The sequence below is a fragment of the Carassius carassius genome, chromosome 22 (genome assembly GCF_963082965.1).
Source record: "Carassius carassius chromosome 22, fCarCar2.1, whole genome shotgun sequence".
Classification (NCBI taxonomy): Eukaryota; Metazoa; Chordata; class Actinopteri; order Cypriniformes; family Cyprinidae; genus Carassius; species Carassius carassius.
Genome location: NC_081776.1, coordinates 15,503,738 through 15,525,129, shown reverse-complemented (window position 1 = coordinate 15,525,129; position 21,392 = coordinate 15,503,738). Strand labels below are relative to the sequence as shown.

General features: G+C 37.9%; 1 protein-coding gene across 2 annotated transcripts in view; it reads right to left on the bottom strand.

Moving 5' to 3' along the window:
- Window positions 1-21,392, bottom strand: part of LOC132099046 (thyrotropin-releasing hormone-degrading ectoenzyme-like) — a 127,529-nt gene that overhangs the window by 68,332 nt on the left and 37,805 nt on the right. For both annotated transcript variants that reach the window (XM_059505437.1, XM_059505438.1), the window contains one exon: window positions 6,679-6,833. In XM_059505437.1, the coding sequence (XP_059361420.1) occupies window positions 6,679-6,833 (155 nt within the window). The remainder of the gene's footprint in view (window positions 1-6,678; window positions 6,834-21,392) is intronic.

The window sequence follows — 21,392 nt, the reverse complement described above, 5'->3', positions numbered from 1 at the left end:
CGTATTTTTCAGTATAAGTTGCATCAGTCCAAAAATACGTCATGACGAGGAAAAAAACATATATAAGTCGCACTTGACAATAGGTCGCATTTATTCAGAACCAAGAGAAAACATTACCGTCTACAGCCGCGAGAGGGCGCTCTGGGGTAGGCTACAGTAGCACTGAGCAGCATAGAGCTAATTTTACTATTTTTATTTAGAAATGTAACTATGTTAATTTTTACAATTATTTATTAATGTCACACACACATACCTAGTGCCTTATGACTTAAAAGATGAGAGTGGTAAATGTTACAGACATGGAACTGTTCAGTCTATTATTGATTTTTATTTCCACTTCACTTTTATCCAAAGAGAGAGAACTATTTGCACTGTATTTATCAGTGGGACAATATTCAAACAATACTACAACCTAGAAATAATTTGCAGGTCTCAGCAGCACTAATTATTTGCCCAGCTACATCTGTTTCAAATATTATGCTAATTTTACAGTGAGAGGTGGTTTCAGACATTACAGTGCCGCATTACTCGCACTGACTCTTATTCTGTCTGAAAGAATGAAAAGACCGAGCTGAAGGTGGAGCGATTCGTCCAATCAGATGAAAGCAGCGTTTCAGCGCCGCCCACAAGTGCGAATGAAATATTGAAGCCATAAACCGAAATTATCAAAACGTACACGGACCAACTGTCTTGTCCATGTTCTCTCACTTGAATCCTCTTCCTGAGTCTTGAGTCTCTTGACCTTCTGCAAGCCCCGCCTTGTTCAAGCAGTTATTGACATGGTGGGAGGGGGCGGACACATGATCGGCTCGGAATGCATTTTCAATGTGCACATTGAATTTTGCTACATTCATTGTGGGACATTGAATGAAAATGCAATCGTAAGTGTCTTGACTGTGAGTGTTAATGTATTTAAGAAAAATAGCATTTAAATGATCATTTTGCCACAGTTTTTGCTTGAACATCTTAGACATATCTAATCATTTCTGTAATACATTTTCATTTTAATTTTGCAACTTATAAAGCGTTAAAATTAGTATTCATTTTACATATTACAACTGGTGTATGAAATGGCAAATGAGAATTATGTAATTTAATTTTCATTTTCATTTTGCACGAAACGTTGCACAAATGTATTGGAAAATGTAAATACAGAAATGCATTGTCATTTTACATATTGCATTGTCATTTTGCATATTACATCCCAAATTGAATATTGCTACCCGTATGCTTCCATAATATAAGTCTCTAAAGCAGCTGAGAATCATACTGTCATGACACCTTCAACCAAACTCACAATTTTGTACAGTAATAGTATTACAATAAATGCCTGAATGTGTGAGTGTAAATGTCCTTCACTGACATTTAATACAGTTTCAGACAAGGTCTGTCTGGTTTGTTACTGCAGGGCAAAGGTAATTGACTTCTCAACCGGAAAACCACAGTACAGTACAAGCTCAGATGTTATACGGCTCATAGACTCAAATCTGCATCTCCCACACAAGCACCATGGTCTAAAATCCCTTACAAAAAAGAACTGTCTATATTTCAAGTTTGTTATTGTTATTAAATATTTTTTTATTTTTTGCAAGTGTACGTTCTCAGTTTCCCTGAAAATCTTTCTTTAGAAGGTAGCTTCCTATGTAGACATTAGTCAGCAAGGCAGCTCACTAGGTTTTGGAACAGAGCGCACTATGTATGAGCTAATAAAACAAATGTGACTGTTTATCCTATTCAAATTTGAATCTTTCAAAGTTGTCTTTTATAAATAAGGAAATAATTAAACACCAGCCAACAGATGTGACTCATTTAGTCAAGACTCAGTTCCACATATTTAATGTGCAACTCAAATTTAATGTCTAACTATGCTTTTAAAGCAATGATTTTGAGATGTATGTGATGTATAACAACTGAAGCCTCAATCTCCCATTGTATTCATACCCAGAGGGCAGAATATCACCTTTCCAATCTGTGGAAAATAAGAAAACTCAACATTAGCTGCATCAACCTCTAGTAGGCTCATGTTATTGGCTGAATAACTACATATGAAGGGCTGCGGCAGCATCATTTAATTTGAGAGGCTGAAATGAGTTGAGAAATAAGTCTGATTGAATGACTGTGACATATAAACCTAATCGCTGGTGGGGGCAAATCTACTCACAATCCACTGCTACAGTATTTGACATTAAAATGAGCCAGTATAGAGAGAGAGAGAGAGAGTAGGTCCTGAGACCCAGAAAGCCAAAGGATAAACTTATACAATAGCAAACAGAGTCTGTCGTCCACTAATCAATTCTCTGCAGGCAGTCGGCACAAGTGACGAGATCCAAATGTGATTTATCAGATGCCGGCACTTTGCCACCAGCTCGAGTTAATAGAGCACAGACAGACCTTTTGATATATGACAGAATAAGCGCTGGATGAGGACTGATTTAATGCATTCACAATGAATGTATCAATCAATATGTCAGGAAAGACTAGGCCCCACCCACTCTGACACTCTCTATACTGGAAAACAATTAGCAGTGTGCTATTTAAATCTATATGACAATGATTCGCATGAGACATAAGCAAAGAAACAGAAAAATATGAATAGAAAAATGGTGTCTTAATTAAAAACATAAAGATGAGCAGAAGCTCCAGAGAACTGCGATACAAAAGGGTGAAAGAGCCTGCAGTGGAAATCTCGTCTTTTACTCTCTGCCTCTCTTTGTCTTTTTCTCATTTATACTGTAAATAAGCACACTTACTGTACTCTCACACGCATACACGCTAATTTGGCCTGACTACTTGATTTCAATGTTTAATCTGACATCTTAAGTCAGCATTAACACACATTTTAAGTTTTGGCAGATTGGTGGCTGATTCATCTCATGACAGTTAGGTTTAGGGTGGACCTTCATTCTTACTTTATTTATTTATTTATTTTTAACAATCAGATGTTTCCATATGAATCATGTTATACAAATCTAAAATAGTCTACACTGTAAACTGCATACTGTTTTTATGAAATAGTATACAATACAGTACAAAACATATAGAAATAAACAAAGTACAGTAAATTGTAGTCAAAAGACTATAATAGTATAATAGTTCAAATTACATAATAGTACTACAAACTTATTATTGTTTGAATATAATAATTACAAACTAACTGCCAATATCATTTTTGAAGCACAAACACTAGATTTCAACGTTACAGTGTTCTGTACACATACATAAATGGGAAATTAGTGGGGACATTATTGCAATGCAGGACAGTGTTGGGGTGATGATGTGCCTACTGTGTAGAATCAAGTAGATGGAGGAGTGAGGAGACGCAGGAAATCCAGAAACATAATACACTTAATTTTTTTCAACACAAGGGAACACACACGTATCACATGAAGATGACATATAAAGATCTGACAGAGACAGACTGAACCGACTAGAACTTAAGTGCACAGTGAATTTATGATAATTAACTAGACATACTTGGAACAAATGATGATAATTTAACATGAGGGATAACTGGGTCATGGAGCATGTGAGGGAAGGAAAACACAAAACATGGAATAACAGGGCTGACATTACTCCCCACTCCTGGAAAGCGTGTCCACGGTGGGTTGGCATGCCGTACCATGCTGGATCAGGCAGTTTGTGGTGCCATGGCGAATCAGGCAGATTAAGGAGCCATGACGGAACAGGCAGCTTGGGGAGCCATGCCGGATCAGGCAGTTTGTGGTGCCATGGCAGAGCAGGAAGATTAGGAAGCCATGGCGGAGCAGGCAGACGAGGAGGCCATGGCGGTGCAAACATTTCAGTAGGCCTTGGCGGAGCAGACAGTTCAGGAGGCCATGAAGGAGCCAACAGTACAGGAGGCCATGGTGGAGCAGGCAGCTTGGGGAACCATGGCTGAGCATATAGTACAGGAGGCCATGGCAGAGCAGATAGTTCAGGAGGCAATGGCCGAATAGACAGTTAAGGAGAACATGGTGTAACCAACAGTTCAGGAGGCCATGTGGAGCATACAGTTCAGGAGGCCATGCGAAGCAGACAGTCAGGAGGCCATGGCAGAGCCTTTGAACTCAGCCCAACCTCTACGACCGGTGCCTTATAACCCCAAAAAATTATATTGATGGAAAATCTGGGCTAAACTCGGGGACAGGGACCCTCTCTGGGCTAAACTTGAGGACTGGAGCCCTCTCTGGGCTAAACTCGGGGACAGGGACCCTCTCTGGGCTAGACTCGGGGGCTACAGCCAACACTGGAGCGAGCTCTCGGGCTGTTGCCGACACTGGAGTGGATCTAGAGGCTAGAGCCAACAGCCTTTTCCTCATCAGATTCCTCAGTTGGTTAGGGGTAAAAGGCATGGTCGGCAGGCTTGAGACTGGAGCAACCAGCAGGCTTGACAAAGGCATGACTGGCAGTCTTGTCTGCTGAGTGGCTAGTGGGGCTGTCTGCTGAGTGGTCCGCAGGCCTGTCTGCTGAGCAGCTGGCAGGCTTGACTATGGAACGGCCAGAGGGCTTGACTGAAGAATGGCTGTCGGGCTTGACTTTAGAGTGGCCAGCGGATTTAAGAATGCCGCTGCCGGTGAGCTTGACTGAGGAACGGTTGATGGACTAGACTGATGAACTTTATTTTCTTCAACACAAGGAACACACACAGGGAAACGAGGGAAATTAACTAGACACATCTGGAACAAATTATCATAATTTAGCATAAGAAGATAAAACTGGTTCTTGGAGCATGTGAGGGGAGGAAAACTCAAAAAATGGACACACAGGGCTGACAATTGGACATATTTCACGTTTCTGCCTGTAAACAGCATCAGTAGTCAATATTATAGTTCCAGTCTTAACTACTGCTTCTTTTCAATTATTTTTGATCATAAAACAGGGGTTTATATGCTGAAAACAGTCTGAACTGGGATGCCCACATTAATTCCTGCTCTAAAAATATCAAATATTCACACTATTGCTGTTTCTCAAATAATATCATGATTTCATGCTCCCTGTGAGAGTGTTTTACTGTATAAGGTTCAGAGTGAGTTCAGATGGAGCTGCATTATCTGTGCAGAAATGAGAGATGAGGGGATTATTTTCCTTTATTTCCTTCTCCCTAAAAATAAGTCAAAAAGTGAAAAGAAATGAAAAGAAAAAAGGAAAGAACTACAGACATGCTGTTTCGCCCTGCTCATTGAGCTTTTTATCAAAGCAACCGGACCTAGAACACAATGCAGAGCTGCAATTCAGCTGAACAATACTGGAGAGCCCAGAACATCTCCAGCACACTCATAAATAATCCGCCATTACAAAAGACACTAAAATCCAAGGTTCTCAGCAACATAAGAGCTGCAAACAAAAGCTGGTGGAAAATGAGCACATCCAATGAATAATTCCAACATTTCCTTTACAATTCATGATGATTATGCTTTTGTGGGCATAAAGTCCCTTATAGAACATCCTTTTATTGCCAAAAGAAAGAAAAAAAAAGGCTGCTTGTTTGATCTGTGTCTAATAGTCAGCAATAATGCAAAGATACAATAAAACAGGTTATTTAACACAAGGTCGCCGTGATTTTGCCATGTAAGATCAACATCTTTTGATGGTCCTGGATCAACATTAATGTCCAAAAATATAGACTTAACCCAATCCCTACCCCTAAACCTAACTCTACCCATAATTTATTCCTAAAATTAAATGGAAATGATAGCTGATTAACAAGAGCGTAGAAGCACAAGCACCTAACCATGATTGTAAGCCTAAAACAGATATTTCCTGAAAAGTTATATCTCAATTCTGATTGGTTGATTGGAATGTTGTTCTAGGATCATCAAGGATGTTGATCCAGGAACATGTTGTACTTGGTGAAATCACACTCGCCTTAACACAACAAAGTTGTGCGAAACACTCTATAGAGAGAAAAAACAGAGTGAGTGACAAAGAAAGAGGGATGAAGGAAAGACTTCTTTACTTTCACAATCCCAAAAGACATGATATGTGAAGCTCTTTTTATAAGAGCTGTGCATTAAATTCTCCAGATGTCCAATTACATCTGCTGCTGTTCTGCTCTTTAACTCAACAACTGACCATCTTCACAATCTCTTTTGCTCTCTGACTCCTGGAGATTCTCTCTTTCTGCCTTTCACTGAATTCTGCACTGGCTTCTTTAGATGATGAAGACAGATCTGATAGGCGATACATTTTATATAATTAGGATTCTACAGCTGCTTTATGTTTCTCAGAGGACACTAAACAGCATTGACAGGACAGGCTGAGTCAAAATAAGAGTCCTTTTAATGTGTATAATGGTTAAAAATGAAATGCACCAGGTTTTAAAAGAGAGATCTTCTGAATCATAGTCTGGGTCACTGCTGAAACAGATATGGATAAGATATCTCAAATAAAATTGGTAATTTTCAGGCCTGATTGAAGTTGTGCATATTAAATGGAGGTACAGTACTTCAATGGTCATGAAACAAACACCACAAAATTTCAGAAAAGTGATTCACTGATATAATTGGACTAAATTACTCCGATTTGATGCATTATTAACACATCTAATATTTATCCTGCTTCTATATGAATAAATCTGAAGTTCTGTCATCTTCAAAACAGCAAGATTAAGTTTTACTGGGTCCGTAAACAATATGAAACAGCTCACATGCTCATGTTACTCGAGTAAATGTGTTTTACCTGATGGCAGATCTCGTGCACCACCACCATAGTGAGCTCCATCTGATAGGAGAAGGAAGAAACGTCAGGATCCAACAAGATCTTCTGCTCCACAAACACACTAAGTCCCCAGTTCTCCATGGCTGCATACGGATGCTTTGGCACTGCCAGGAGATCTGCACACAGTGAGGAAGATCCAAGCTCATTGATGGGAAACCAGGATTATGATACAATGTAACAAGAAGTAAGTGTAAACAAATACAATGAACAGCAGCTGGATCAAACCAAACATTTTCCAAGACACCACTGCTTATGAATCATCTTGCTCATCTCTAAATGATGTTTTAAAACAGACACATTCTCCTGTACTACATAACTGTGCATCATAGAACAAAAGATCTCATCCCAGATATAAATGTGGATTAGCCCTTAATCAAACATATTTATCATTTAATTGTTAAAATTAAACATCATTGAATTTTAACCCAAAACCAGACACAGCAAAGCAACAAGACACGCAACTCCATTATCATATTTCCCTTCAAACATATTTAAACTGGCTCCTTTACTCAAGTCAGTGTATCAGTGGCACAGCATACAGCGAATCAGACGTTTTAAATGCCTCCATCTCCATGAGCCCGTCTCAGGAACCATTCATATGCCAATGAGAACAGAAGCAGTGCTGTTAAATCCACATTTTATAATCTGCCGCAGAAGAAGAGAAACTGTAACATGATTATATGGCGGGCTGGTATGTGTGTGAGTTTGTGTGACTTGTTTGCATGTTTGGGCTGAAAGCAGCTGCAGAGTTTTGGAAGGAAGCTGCAATCGTCATGGCGACTGATAAAGCTGCAGGGCTGCATGGCTGCACGGCGGAAAAAAAAAAACAGTGTTGAAAGTGAGCAGCAGTCTGACGCTTCATTGATAATAATGAGCCCCCATTAGGATTGTACGTTCACACATGATTAACATTTCACTTTTGTACAGAAATGATGGAGTGACAAGCTCATTCATGAGGCAAAGAACAATGAAAACAGCAAGGCAAAGGTGAATGACTGAAGAGTAAATCAGAATCAGACAGTCCAGGTTTAATTGGCCATTTTTAACGTTTTTCATGGACAAGAATGTTGATGGTTTTTTAATTGGGCTTTTATACAGACTCATACTGCAATTCCACGACTGATGCTTTTAAAGACAGTGACAAAAATACCATGGTAATTAGAGATGTACTTCAACTCAACCAACTTCTGTCACAAATTTCAAGATACAAAGCCAGACCAAAACTAACCATGTCAAATACAAGATCCAAAACAATAAGCAAATATGATAAGCCTTTAGTATATCCATGTACTTTAACAGTAGCCTACTTTTTGAGAGGGAAACAAAGATATTTTGAGGTAAATAGAGACACACTATAACCTGTAAGTAGTTATTATTACCAAGCGTATGATCTTCTATGACACATACAATAGTATACATAATCAAGATGAAGAAGAAGCATGTTGTTTACCCAATATATAGTATAATGACAACTGGAAAAATGCCCCCAGCAGTGTGATATTGTTTTTTAACAACAGATCAATAAACATAAAGGGTAATATTTAGAACTTATAGTGTAGACACAATATCGTCATTTACTATGTTAACAAAAATATTTCCAAACGCAGAAGCATTTTAAAACTAACCAGTGTGTTAACGTTTCAATTACTCATTTATACTTGATTCGTTTGTGAATGAATCAGCAATTTAAATGAATCAGTTGTTTGAATCAGTTCAGTTACTCACTCATATGTGATTAGATCATCAATTAAACACTGGTTTAAACAAATCGTTTGAGTTAATGATTCAATGACTCATTCCTACTTGATTGGTTTCTGAATGAATCATTGATTTGGAACAAATCAGTTGAGTGAATGAATCTCACTCATGAAGACAGTCACTTACAGAAACCTACTGGCACAATCCACAAGGGTCTTGGTGAAAAGACCTAAAGCTGATGGGGTAATGTATCATCTCTTATACGATGTCCCCCGTCTAATTGAATTTGGAGACCAAAACTGTTATAGTACGTTATATGTACTATACAAATATAGTACATATATGAATATGGTAATAATTTTGTACAATGGTATATATAAAATGACCACAGTATTACCACCTGATACTATAATTGTATCCTCACATTTCCACAGTCATTTTATTTTTATAAACTGGATAGTTTCTGTTGTTTACTGCTGTAAAGTCATAATAAGTCACTTTACCTGTAGTTGATATATGAAGCTCTACTTTGTTGGATTGAACAGGTTCTTTTTGTCAGAGAGCTGTAACATTTCAGAAACCATGATGATGCAAAGTTGGAGAAATTCCAACTCTCCCTGTCATTCAATCTCTAACATTTGCTATTAAAAGAGGCTGAAGGAATCTGCGGGGGTAAGATGAAGGGACAAAACAGAGGTGGGGTGTATACGGGGGCACAGTGAATGGCAGGGGACACAGTAACAAGAGCGTCTGGTAAAACAGCCAGATCAAAATAAACAAACAGCTTTTGTTTTCAGAGAGCAGAACCTCTACAAGCTCCACTAAAGCAATTATTCATCACATTTCTCACACCTCAGTCTGTTTCACATAAACACACGCAGCCTGAGGTCTAGTTCTGAGCGTTCATGTCTATCTGGAGGTCTCTATTACCTGCGCTGCTCTTTGAGGTTGTTTTAGTGCAGGCATTCCTGGGGCGACACAGGAAGTGTGGCAGAAGAAGGCGGGAGGAAGTGAACATGAGGCTTTGCTCACAGCAGGGTTCAGTCTGTCAGCGCACACCTGCTCTCTTTCAGCACAGACACTTATAATGTTCACTTCATAAAGATCAACTATACACGTCTGTTTATAGAGTGGCTAAATAGAAAATAGTGTAAGCATGTCTACATTTTGTCTACATGTGTCTGGCTGCTATGTGTGTTGTGTTCTATAGTTTGTCGTTTTAGCCTGTTCAGGGTTCCCACTAGTTTTCAGTGATCATTTTCCAGATTGGCTGAAATAAAAGAAAGAGCTGGTTGCCAATCGCACGTTTGGACCAAAAACTGTCCGGTTGCAATTTATGGTCGTTCAAATGTTTTCTACTACTAACATCAATTGTTTTGGGCAAGTGGTAAAACTGTTCATTCTTGGCTTAAGAAAAACCCAATTACATTTATTTTAAATAATAATTTTCTAGGACGACGACAAGATTTTCCATGACATTTTCTATCACTTCCCATGTGTTTTCCGTTGATTTTCCAGGTTTTGTATTATGGTTAATATGTGTTGCTATAGCTGTTGCTAATATGTGTTGCTAGGAAGGTTTAGTTGGTTATTTATGGGTTTCTTCTCAAAAGAGCCTCCGTGTCGATAGTTAAGTAATAGCACAGGTTTCCTCAACAAGATATAATTCGAGGCATCATTCATTTACAACTATTTCAGGAAGAGCTACACGCTTCAATTTAATACCTAGTTTATTGAAATCAATAAAATTGAGACTTTTGTTTCAAAAGTGTAAGAGCAGAAATTACCACATTTGACATAATCTGTGTTCACACATTACCTTAACATATCACCTTGAAGCACAGCTCTGCCCACAGGGAAAGACATTTCCTTCAGTTATTATTATCATTATACTTCAGTTATTGGGCACACATCTCCTGATGTTGTCATGAATCACTGTGTGATCTCACTGTATTTGTCTCAGAGCTTTGACAGGAAGAAACGCTGAACCCCAAAAAACTGAAAATACTTCATGAAGTTTCTTCATTAGATTACTACACTTAATGATCATCAAGGCATCTGTGTTTGAAGTAGCTGTCCATGAACATGCGCAGCACTAGTCCTTTGATGCTAGTTTTGTGTGAGGGGATGTAAGGGCCGTTCATTAGAAACCTGCTTATTCATCCTCAATACACTAAAAATAAACTGTGAGAAACCGAAAGATACATGAATCTGTTTACTCTGTTTACCATGATATACTTAATCTCAAACAACTGCTTCAGTACAGACAAGTTCATTGAGGAATTATGACCATTTGAAATAAACCTTAAAAATTAGCATTAATAATCATGACTCTGAAATATAATGCTATTGCTAACTTCACTAACTATTGCTAACTATTGCTTACTAGATTTTTTTAGATCCACTGCATTTTACAGTATAGACATAATATCTTGATCACACTTGCTATGTTTCCATCCAAAGATGCAAATTTAACTTATGCGCAAAACTTGAATATTGCATAAAACATTTGCGAATAAAGCACCGTTTACATGCAAAGAGTCTAAGAGAACAAAAACATCACTTCCCGATAAACTGGCCCGAAATATCTCTAAGAAAACTAGGAGATCCCACTGAATATAATCATTTTCATATTTAATAAATTACTTGCGCTTCAGAGAGAGCAGGCGTAACATAATAAATGCGGTCCTTGCTTTTAGAGGTGGATTGGGAACGCAGTCACGTATGACCGTAATTATACAGACATACTTTTTCTGACAAACTTTTCATTTCAGAATGTCCAAAACAAAACACAGATGCTGTGAACGAGATTGGTCTACTGGTTATTCACATGACTTTTTCAATGCGCATTGTGGAATTTAGACTGTAAATGTGTTTCCATCGTAATTTATGCACATATTTTCTTATCGGATAAAAAATGTATCCTACTCAGTTGTGCACTTACTTTTTTTATGTGCATTATTTTTTTAATGCTCATCTTGGCATTTCCATCCAGTGTTTTTTTTTTCTTGTATTTTTTTTTTTATGATAATCCAAAATGCACATAAAAATAGGTGGTTGGAAACAGCTACTGTGTACTGTGTATACTTTTTTTTATCTTTTTTCTATTATATATGTTTTCTTTTTATTTATTATATTATTTAAAATCCCTTGCAATGTGTACTGTGTTTAAGCTAACTGAGACTTGTTATAGCACTTGTATATCATTGCTTTTTGTTGTTTTTGATTGCTTCCATTGTCCTCATTTTTAAGTCGCTTTGGATAAAAGTGTCTGCTATATGACTAAATGTAAATGTATCACAAGAAAAGACTCCAGTTTCAACATTAGTCTTTTGTTTAGGAATAAATCTTATAGAAATGTTCATGGTCGACAGAATAGCATCCCTCCTATTAAAGCAGCTAAAAAGTTGATCTCAGCAGCCCAGAAAGAGCAACAATAACAAACGAGGTCAGCACTTCAGGCTTTACACACTTCAGCTGTTAATCCTATAAACTCTGTCTTGTTTCTTCTGTTTAATAGCACAGATAAGAGTTAAAGAAGAAGTGGTCAAATTCAGATTAGTACTCTGGTGATGCTGATAAGCTGTATCATATTATATACATACAAGACCAAACCCATAAAAGTGAAAATAAATAAATAAAATATCTCCAGTTTTTTGCTAAACTTGGTAAAATATAATTAGTTCAGCCTGAAAGCTATAACATCAAGAACATAAACAAAACACCTGAAACAGAGTTGAGTTTATTGTTTTGACTCTATCGTGTTATCTTTTTTAATATATTATACAACCAACTGTTAGGACACAGAATTGTGCTTTATTCGTAAGTGGTGCTGGTGTGAATCTGGTCCGCATATAGAACAGGTTCAGAGAGTTTCATCAGCAGCTGATCAAAATGACTTTCATGTTGAGTTTCTAGTGTTTTCTACCAAGCTAAATCATGAAGTCTTGATGTGATTTTTTTTCCAGCCCTTAAAGTCTCTCACCTGGATATTAATTATCAAAATTATCTTCCCATTTTGCACAGATTTTTCTTTAGATGCCTCTGCATGTGGAGACTTGGTTTGCAGTTGGATAATTGGTGCAGTTTTGTTGACTAATTGGGCCACAAACTTCACCTCAGTATAAAGCTGTTTGACTGAATCATGCTGTTGAATAAATTATTAAAGACCCAAAATTACTCTTTTAATAACATGCTGTGACTTCCTGATGAAATCATGATTGAGGATTATGTGAATTTGTTGTGCTGATCTCTTTTTTTGCTTCCTAGAACTTGACTCCATATTTCTCACAGATTCTTGAATTTTTTTTTCTTGGATTTTCTTTTGTCTTCTTTATTCTTTCTGCACACAGTTCAAACAGCACTGAATTTTAACTCCCAATGCAGCATAAAGAAGTCAATACCCGGTCCCGACTCCTGCTTGTCAGTTTCTTTGTCTTCAGAGACACTCAAAACTACATAGAAACCAACAAAAATCACAGATTATTTTTTTAAATGGTCTAAAATAATGATCAGCAGAATGTCGACCCTCATGTAACACTGACCTTTATTAAGCTCAGGAGCTCGTGAGGCTGTATATGAGGAGAGAGGGATGGATTTAAGTTTCTATAAGTGTGTTCATGGTAAAGTGGAGAGACTCATTCTCGGTCCACAGCATCCCTGAGGCCCTGCGGTCTGCTCTCACATCTGATCTCTTAACACAGGCAGAGGGGCAGAGGCAGAAAAGAGTGGCCCTTCATGGAGCTGCAGTGGTACCTGAGGAGAAAAGCCTCCAGAGAGGGTCAAACAGATGCTCTCAGCTCGTCTCATTATCACACAGTTCACTCCACATCTACGTGAAGCTCTGTGCTCATCTCACATTCACTAAAGACGCTTTCCCTCTGTTATCTCAAACTATCAGAACTGCATTTCAACATTTGCTTCCTTCAACAAGACTGCATTACTGGAAGGTGTTCATTAATTCTGACCGCCAGTAAACCATTTGGCAGCTTTAATACTCAAGATTAGATTTCTGAAAATGGTTTGGGATCAGTCTAAAGCAATATTATAATAAAGGTTTACGGCTCAGAGTTGGTTGTTCATAGCTCAATAATTTAATAAAGTACTAAGCTATGTTTTAATTAGGATAGTCTCAGAAAAACATTATGAGAGATAAAAGTAGACACAAAAGTGATGGGAAATAAGAGTGTGAAGATGAACAGCATTATTTGTCCTTGTTTGATAAGATATTTTTGAGTTTATATCAAGATCTTTGACTTTAGTTTTTTTCATTTTCATTCTTTTCTATAAAGATTTGTCTTCTTACAGTGATAGAGTTGAGTTTAATTCATCTAACGTAACGTCCTGTGCATTTCATAACCTTGTTCATTTAGCGGCTTCTTCATTCCCAGACTCAACACCTGTGACTGTTCTTGTAACACATTCCCGGTCTCTCTCTCATTATAGACCCCATCAAACCCACAGTGTTCCCATTCTTAATCCGATAACACAATCAATCGCAATTTCAGCCGGTGTGAACCACTAAAAGAGCTATTACAGCTACAGCTGGAGCGTCCCGCTAGTATCAGCTCTCTCTAAGGATGTCTGTGGCCCATTCTGCTCATCCACAAATCACAGCTGCTGAAATGGAGAGAAATCTTTAGAGACGAGATGCAATAACAGTGAGAAGTGGTCAAATTCAGGTGCTCGCTACAAATCAGAGCGGCACCGAAGCAGAACGGAGGGTCACAAACATTTTTTTTTCTACTGGGGTCCCGTGAGATAGTATTCCGGACCGGAACAGTGGGCCAGGTGGAATTATTATGACACAGATCAGTGAGCCACAGACATTGTCCTGAAACATTCCAGCAGTTTTCTGCCCTCCATTTGCTATTCATCTTTAGCAGTAATTTGAAGAGGAGGAAGGGCGAAGCTGCTTGTTGTTTGACTTTTTGTCTCTCTGCCGACACCGGGAGCTGCGCTGACGTTGGGATGGAAAGTGTACGAGCAGCAGAAAGAAATATTCAAAGCCGTGAACTTGCACTTGAATATGTGTGACTATGAAATTATCAGCAGAGACCGCTGGGAAGACACAGCATATTTACTAAAGCACTGAGGGACGGTTGAGCAGAAAAAGAGGAGTTCAGAAAATTCCTCAGTTCTAGTAAACTTTTAAACTGCATCATCAGGGTCTTTCACAGCAGCATGTCTAAACCAAAACACAACAATGTGCTGGAGGAAACATATTGTAGTGATAATTCATAGCAGCTTTTCTTTTGGTACATCCTAAAAATGTCCATGAAAACAATGTGCGGCTTTGTCAAAACCTAAAATGGAACGGAAACCATGTTAGTTTAAAACGCGAGTTGAAGCAACATATTGTTTGTTTGTCCGGCATCATTTCTCTTCCTCATGGCACAGCAACTTCCTTTCTTCTTTTATTCCTGCCACACTTGGTCTTGAGCCTAATTGAGCCTAAAAAATTCATAAGCCTAAAATCCCTCAATAAAATAAATGTAGCAAGAGGAGAACAGGCGAGCATTGTTATTTTCCTATTTTACTCTGAACATTAATTAAAAAACCCAAACTAGAGCCAAATGAGTGTTCTGACCACCATTAGACATGATAAAACTAGATTTTGCATTTCCAATAATAATGTGGATGCTAAGTTGTTCAGAGTGGCTGTTAGGTGGTTGCTAGCATTTTTTGAGAGTTTGTTAAGCATATGTCTACTGTATGCTGGGGCTTAGCAAACACTACTATTAACACTCTCATGATTGTTTTGAAGGCAAGAGGAGATTTCCAAGGATTTCAACACCCTAAATTTTGGCATTCGGCCAAATCAACACATGCACCTTATTAGCACTCAGTGGGTAACTAGTGAATCCCTCCACAGTTTCCATCCTAACCTCACTGTTGACCTTTGGCTAAATGTCAGAGCTGAAATTAGAAGAAACAACATACAACAAATACAGCAGCTAATAATACGGCTTATTTATTCAAGCAAAACCAGGTGAGATTTGTTTCTGGGATTTATTGCTGATTCTACTTCACATTTAATCCTGCTGAAAGTCAAGTGACATGTTGGCCATGTAACCTACACAGTGTGAGCACGTCAACAGCCATTGAGTCGAGTGTCTGCTGGTGCTTCTCCAGTCAAGAGCAGGTCTGAGATCAGATTCATCATGATAGAGACTCTCAAACCCACGACACTTCAGTTACCAATGAACACTCGACTAGGAGAGCTGAACTATAGAAATTAAAGTTTTTCCCTAAAGCCCATAATGTTATAATTTAGTTTTGCGTCACAATTTTACTCCCACTTTCTTCCACTTAATTATTTATATTAGCATATTATTTTAGCTGTCTTGGGGCAACAGGGTATCTTTTTTTTTCTATACAATTTTAGCTGCCAAGTGCTCAGAATGTCAGTGCATGGGAGCCGTATAGGGGGGAAAAGTTAGGACAATTCCAAGGGCCCCTGGCTGACAGGGAGGCCAACAAATAGGTAAAAACTAATTAAAAATTTGTATTATATTAAACACTATATAAACCATCATCGAGTATATTTCAAATAATAATAAAATGAATGATGTCTTTGGTTTTACTTATTTTGGCAATAAAAGTTAAATATCACCATTGACCAAAAAATAAAACATCCATATTGACCGACCACCCCCCTGTATCTGCATGAAATGGTTTGGTCCTGCCTTAGCGTACTCATCAATGACGGTGTTTAGTTAGTTGCAGACAGTCAATCAATGCACAGCGCGCTGATAAATAATAAAACGCGAACTAGTAATCTGAAACAATGGCCTCAGCACCCGAAGGGGCAGGGATGAGGTGACCAGATGACCCGTTTTTCCCGGGAGTCACAATTAGTGGTTGATTAACTTAAAATGAATGAAGGCGGGATAGGCGGAATCACGCTGATAAAAGTTCTCTCTCGCGCGCACTCCATTTCCTCAGTTCTCACATACAGCACACGATCAGTTCTCAGCGCTCAAATACACACACAACAGTTCAGATGTTTATTGTGTAGACTATCTCACGTAAATACAGTCGGATATGGACTAAGTTTGACAGAAACCTGGCTAAAACCTGATGATTACATTATTTTAAATGAGTCCACCCCCCAAGATTACTGTTATAAACATGAGCCGCGTCTAAAAGGCAAAGGTGGAGGTGTTGCTTCAATTTATAACAACGTTTTCAGGATTTCTCAGAGGGCAGGCTTCAAGTATAACTCGTTTGAAGTAATGGTGCTTCATATAACATTATCCAGAGAAACAAATGTTAATGATAAATCCTCTGTTATGTTTGTACTGGCTACTGTATACAGGCCACCAGGGCACCATACAGACTTTATTAAAGAGTTTAATGATAATGAAAAAGATGCACTGGGATCAGCATTTATAGACATTCTGAACTCTACTGGGGTTAGACAACACGTTTCAGGACCTACTCATTGTCGAAATCATACTCTAGATTTAATACTGTCACATGGAATTGATGTTGATGGTGTTGAAATTATTCAGCCAAGTGATGATATCTCAGATCATTATTTAGTTCTGTGCAAACTTCATATAGCCAAAATTGTAAATTCTACTTCTTGTTACAAGTATGGAAGAACCATCACTTCTAACACAAAAGACTGCTTTTTAAGTTATCTTCCTGATGTAACCAAATTCCTTAGCATATCCAAAACCTCAGAACAACTTGATGATGTAACAGAAACTATGGACTCTCTCTTTTCTAGCACTTTAAATAAAGTTGCTCCTTTACGCTTAAGGAAGGTTAAGGAAAACAGTTTGACACCATGGTATAATGAGCATACTCGCACCCTAAAGAGAGCAGCCCGAAAAATGGAGCGCAGCTGGAGGAAAACAAAACTAGAGGTATTTCGTATTGCTTGGCGGGAAAGTAACATATCCTACAGAAAAGCATTAAAAACTTCTCTTTTAGAAGAAAACAAACATAACCCAAGGTATTTATTCAATACAGTGGCTAAATTAACGAAAAATAAAGCCTCAACAAGTGTTGACATTTCCCAACACCACAGCAGTAATGACTTTATGAACTAATTTACTTCTAAAATCGATACTATTAGAGATAAAATTGCAACCATTCAGCCGTAAGCTACAGTATCACATCAGACAGTGCACTATAGACCCCCTGAGGAACAGTTCCACTCATTCTCTACCATAGGAGAGGAAGAATTGTATAAACTTGTTAAATCATCTAAACCAACAACATGTATGTTAGACCCTATACCATCTAAGCTCCTAAAAGAGGTGCTTCCAGAAGTCATAGATCCTCTTCTGACTATTATTAATTCATTGTCATTAGGATATGTCCCCAAAACCTTCAAACTGGCTGTTATTAAGCCTCTCATCAAAAAACCACAACTTGACCCCAAAGAACTAGTTAATTATAGACCAATCTCGAATCTCCCTTTTCTGTCCAAGATACTAGAAAAGGTGGTATCCTCACAATTATATTCCTTCTTAGAGAAAAATGGTATATGTGAGGATTTCCAGTCAGGATTTAGACCGTATCATAGAACTGAGACTGCTCTCCTTAGAGTTACAAATGATCTGCTCTTATCATCTGATCGTGGGTGTATCTCTCTATTAGTTTTATTGGATCTTAGTGCTGCGTTTGACACAATTGACCACAACATTCTTTTGCATAGACTTGAACACTTTGTTGGCATCAGTGGAAGTGCATTAGCATGGTTTAAATCGTACATATATGACCGCCATCAGTTCGTAGCAGTGAATGAAGATGTATCCTATCGATCACAAGTGCAGTATGGAGTACCTCAAGGCTCAGTACAAGGGCCGCTACTCTTCACGCTTTATATGTTACCCTTGGGAGATATCATCAGGAAACATGGTGTTAGCTTTCACTGTTATGCTGATGATACTCAGCTCTATATTTCTTCGCAGCCCGTTGAAACACACCAATTTGAAAAACTAATGGATTGCATAGTCGATATAAAAAACTGGATGACGAATAATTTCTTACTGCTAAATTCTGAAAAAACAGAGGTGTTAATTATAGGACCTAAAAACTCCACTTGTAATAACCTAGAACACTGTCTAAGACTTGATGGTTGCTCTGTCAATTCTTCGTCATCAGTTAGGAACCTAGGTGTGCTATTTGATCGCAATCTTTCCTTAGTAAGCCACGTTTCTAGCATTTGTAAAACTGCATTTTTCCATCTAAAAATATATATCTAAATTACGGCCTATGCTCTCAATGTCAAATGCAGAAATGTTAATTCATGCATTTATGACCTCAAGGTTAGATTATTGTAATGCTTTATTGGGTGGTTGTTCTGCACGCTTAGTAAACAAACTACAGCTAGTCCAAAATGCAGCAGCAAGAGTTCTTACTAGAACCAGGAAGTATGACCATATTAGCCCGGTCCTGTCAACACTGCACTGGCTCCCTATCAAGCATCGTATAGATTTTAAAATATTGCTTATTACTTATAAAGCCCTGAATGGTTTAGCACCTCAGTATTTGAATGAGCTCCTTTTACATTATAATCCTCTACGTCCGCTACGTTCTCAAAACTAAGGCAATTTGATAATACCTAGAATATCAAAATCAACTACAAAAAATCAAGGTTTTTTTCTCCATTCTGTCACCGATGGAGTTTCGGTTCCTTGCCGCTGTCGCCTCTGGCTTGCTTAGTTGGGGACACTTCATCTACAGCGATATCGTTGACTTGATTGCAAATAAATGCACAGACACTATTTAACTGAACAGAGATGACATAACTGAATCCAATGATGAACTGCCTTTAACTATCATTTTTGCATTATTGACACTGTTTTCCTAATGAATGTTGTTCAGTTGCTTTGACGCAATGTATTTTGTTTAAAGCGCTATATAAATAAAGGTGACTTTGACTTTGACTTTGACTAAGTGAATGTGAGTCATTTGATGCATGCCTTCCGTCTGAAAAGGACAGCATTCCAAATTAAATACCTGTCATTAATTTTAACCAACAAAAGGCGTTAAATAAATGTATACATGTTAAGTAAAACCTACAGTATCTGAAAAATGAGTTCAAAATGAAAATTGTCCTAATTTATTCAAGATTTTCCAAATGTAGTCCTTGATTAGAATTTCTCATAAGCTTAATTGATTTGGTCTAAAGAGAGAAGAATTAATAATTATTTTAATTTGAAAACTACATATAAATTAAGTACCACTGTGTTAATGACCTAGCATCATTCCAGGGACTCCAGGGAGGCATAAGTGCCTTTCACCTTGTTACAACTTATTGAACCACTGAAACGATTTTGGAAACATTATTTTAAGGTAAAAAAAAATGTTACATAGTGTTGCTTTGAGGACATTTTTATGGTGGCTTTTAATTTTGCATCAAATAGTGAACTGCATACTCTATGCAGATTTGCATTTACAAATCACCATCAGTAAATATTGTGCTAGTACTAGTATTGAACTACAAGCAGCAAGACAGTTGCAAGCCTTTGATTAGAGTTATTTAAAGCTTTTGATGGGACAGTAAGGTCCTAGAAATGTGGTGACAACAGCCGCGCAGAGGGGGCCCAATTAGATTTTTTTGTCATGGGGCCCAAAATTCCTGGCAGCGCCCCTGTGTCAGTGTCAACCAATGGAGATTCATTCAGTCTATTCTGAGAAATGTCTCAGAGATCCTGAAATATTCACATTGTTTTGATTTTGTATATGTGGAAGCAGATTTGATACACTACGCTGTGGGGAAAAAAAGTACCAACCATGAAGCAGAAGTGTCAATACTGTCCTCTCTATCACACACACACAGTGTCATGGTGTGTGTGTGTGTTTGTGGGGAGGTGTGTGAGCTGACATCATGAGTGCAGACACCCTCCCCTCTCCGCAACAAACTTTTCCTTCCTTTTCTGAGACTGTTTGATCATGAACTTAAACTGTCACTTTCTCACTTCTTCATTTCAAAGAAAAAAAAAAAACAGAGTGACTATTTTTTTTTTCAGTTTTCTCTCTTCCCTGCTCACTCTAAAATTATAAATAAGGAAATTTGAGGAAATTCCCAGTAGGCCAGTGTGTTTTGGTCGTACATATGCTGTTGATTTTTCATTACATACAGTCACCCTCTCAACTGAACCTGCAAGTGTTGATCTGTTTTCTGCTGTAGATCTACAGTGCAATCTTAGGAGAAGTTGTGACGTGACCTCTGCCACTCAAGACCCACATAACAAACCGACTTGGCCCACATTGGCATGTACCCTTTCAGCCAGAGCTGGGCCATGTGTGGCAATGACGGCACGTATGCTGTCTGTCATGCACAAGCATTAAATAAAATGATCATGAAAGTATTTTATTTTTATTTAAATCCTGTATCCATGTGATGCTTGCCTGGTGTGAGGAACAGATCAAAATTCAAACCGCTTTCATTGGTGATATGTATGTCCTTCCTCTGTAGCTATAGTAACTATTTAAAAATGTGTTGTTAAGAAGTTTTACAACAAGTTTTACGGCAGCGATATCAAATGCTCATTGGCTCTCGTCGGTTTCGTCAGAGATTGCGACATGCCGTGTTTCCGGTGATGCGTGTTTTGAATGAGAAACGTGCGCCTTGACGGAGTGGATCGGGATAGTATTTTCAGAGTTTAACAAATTAAATTATTCCCTGCTCCTCACGATTCTATTATATTCTGCCAATAAGGACTGCAACTGAAATGCATTGTCATTTGGATTACTGTGGTACCGCTCTTTGAAACATCTGCAATAAATTATTATGATTAAGTTACACGTGTCTATCTGTTACGTTTCAATTATAGACGGTATACTTTATACACTCACTCTTTATTGGTTGATTTGTTCTTTATAAAAACAAATAGAAAAACCAATGCAATACGTTTTTTTTTATTGCACAGTTACATGATGTGTGGGTTTTAAGTCTGATTTTCTATTCAGTTTAATGTACTTTATTGGCATAGTTTGTGTGTACATTCCCA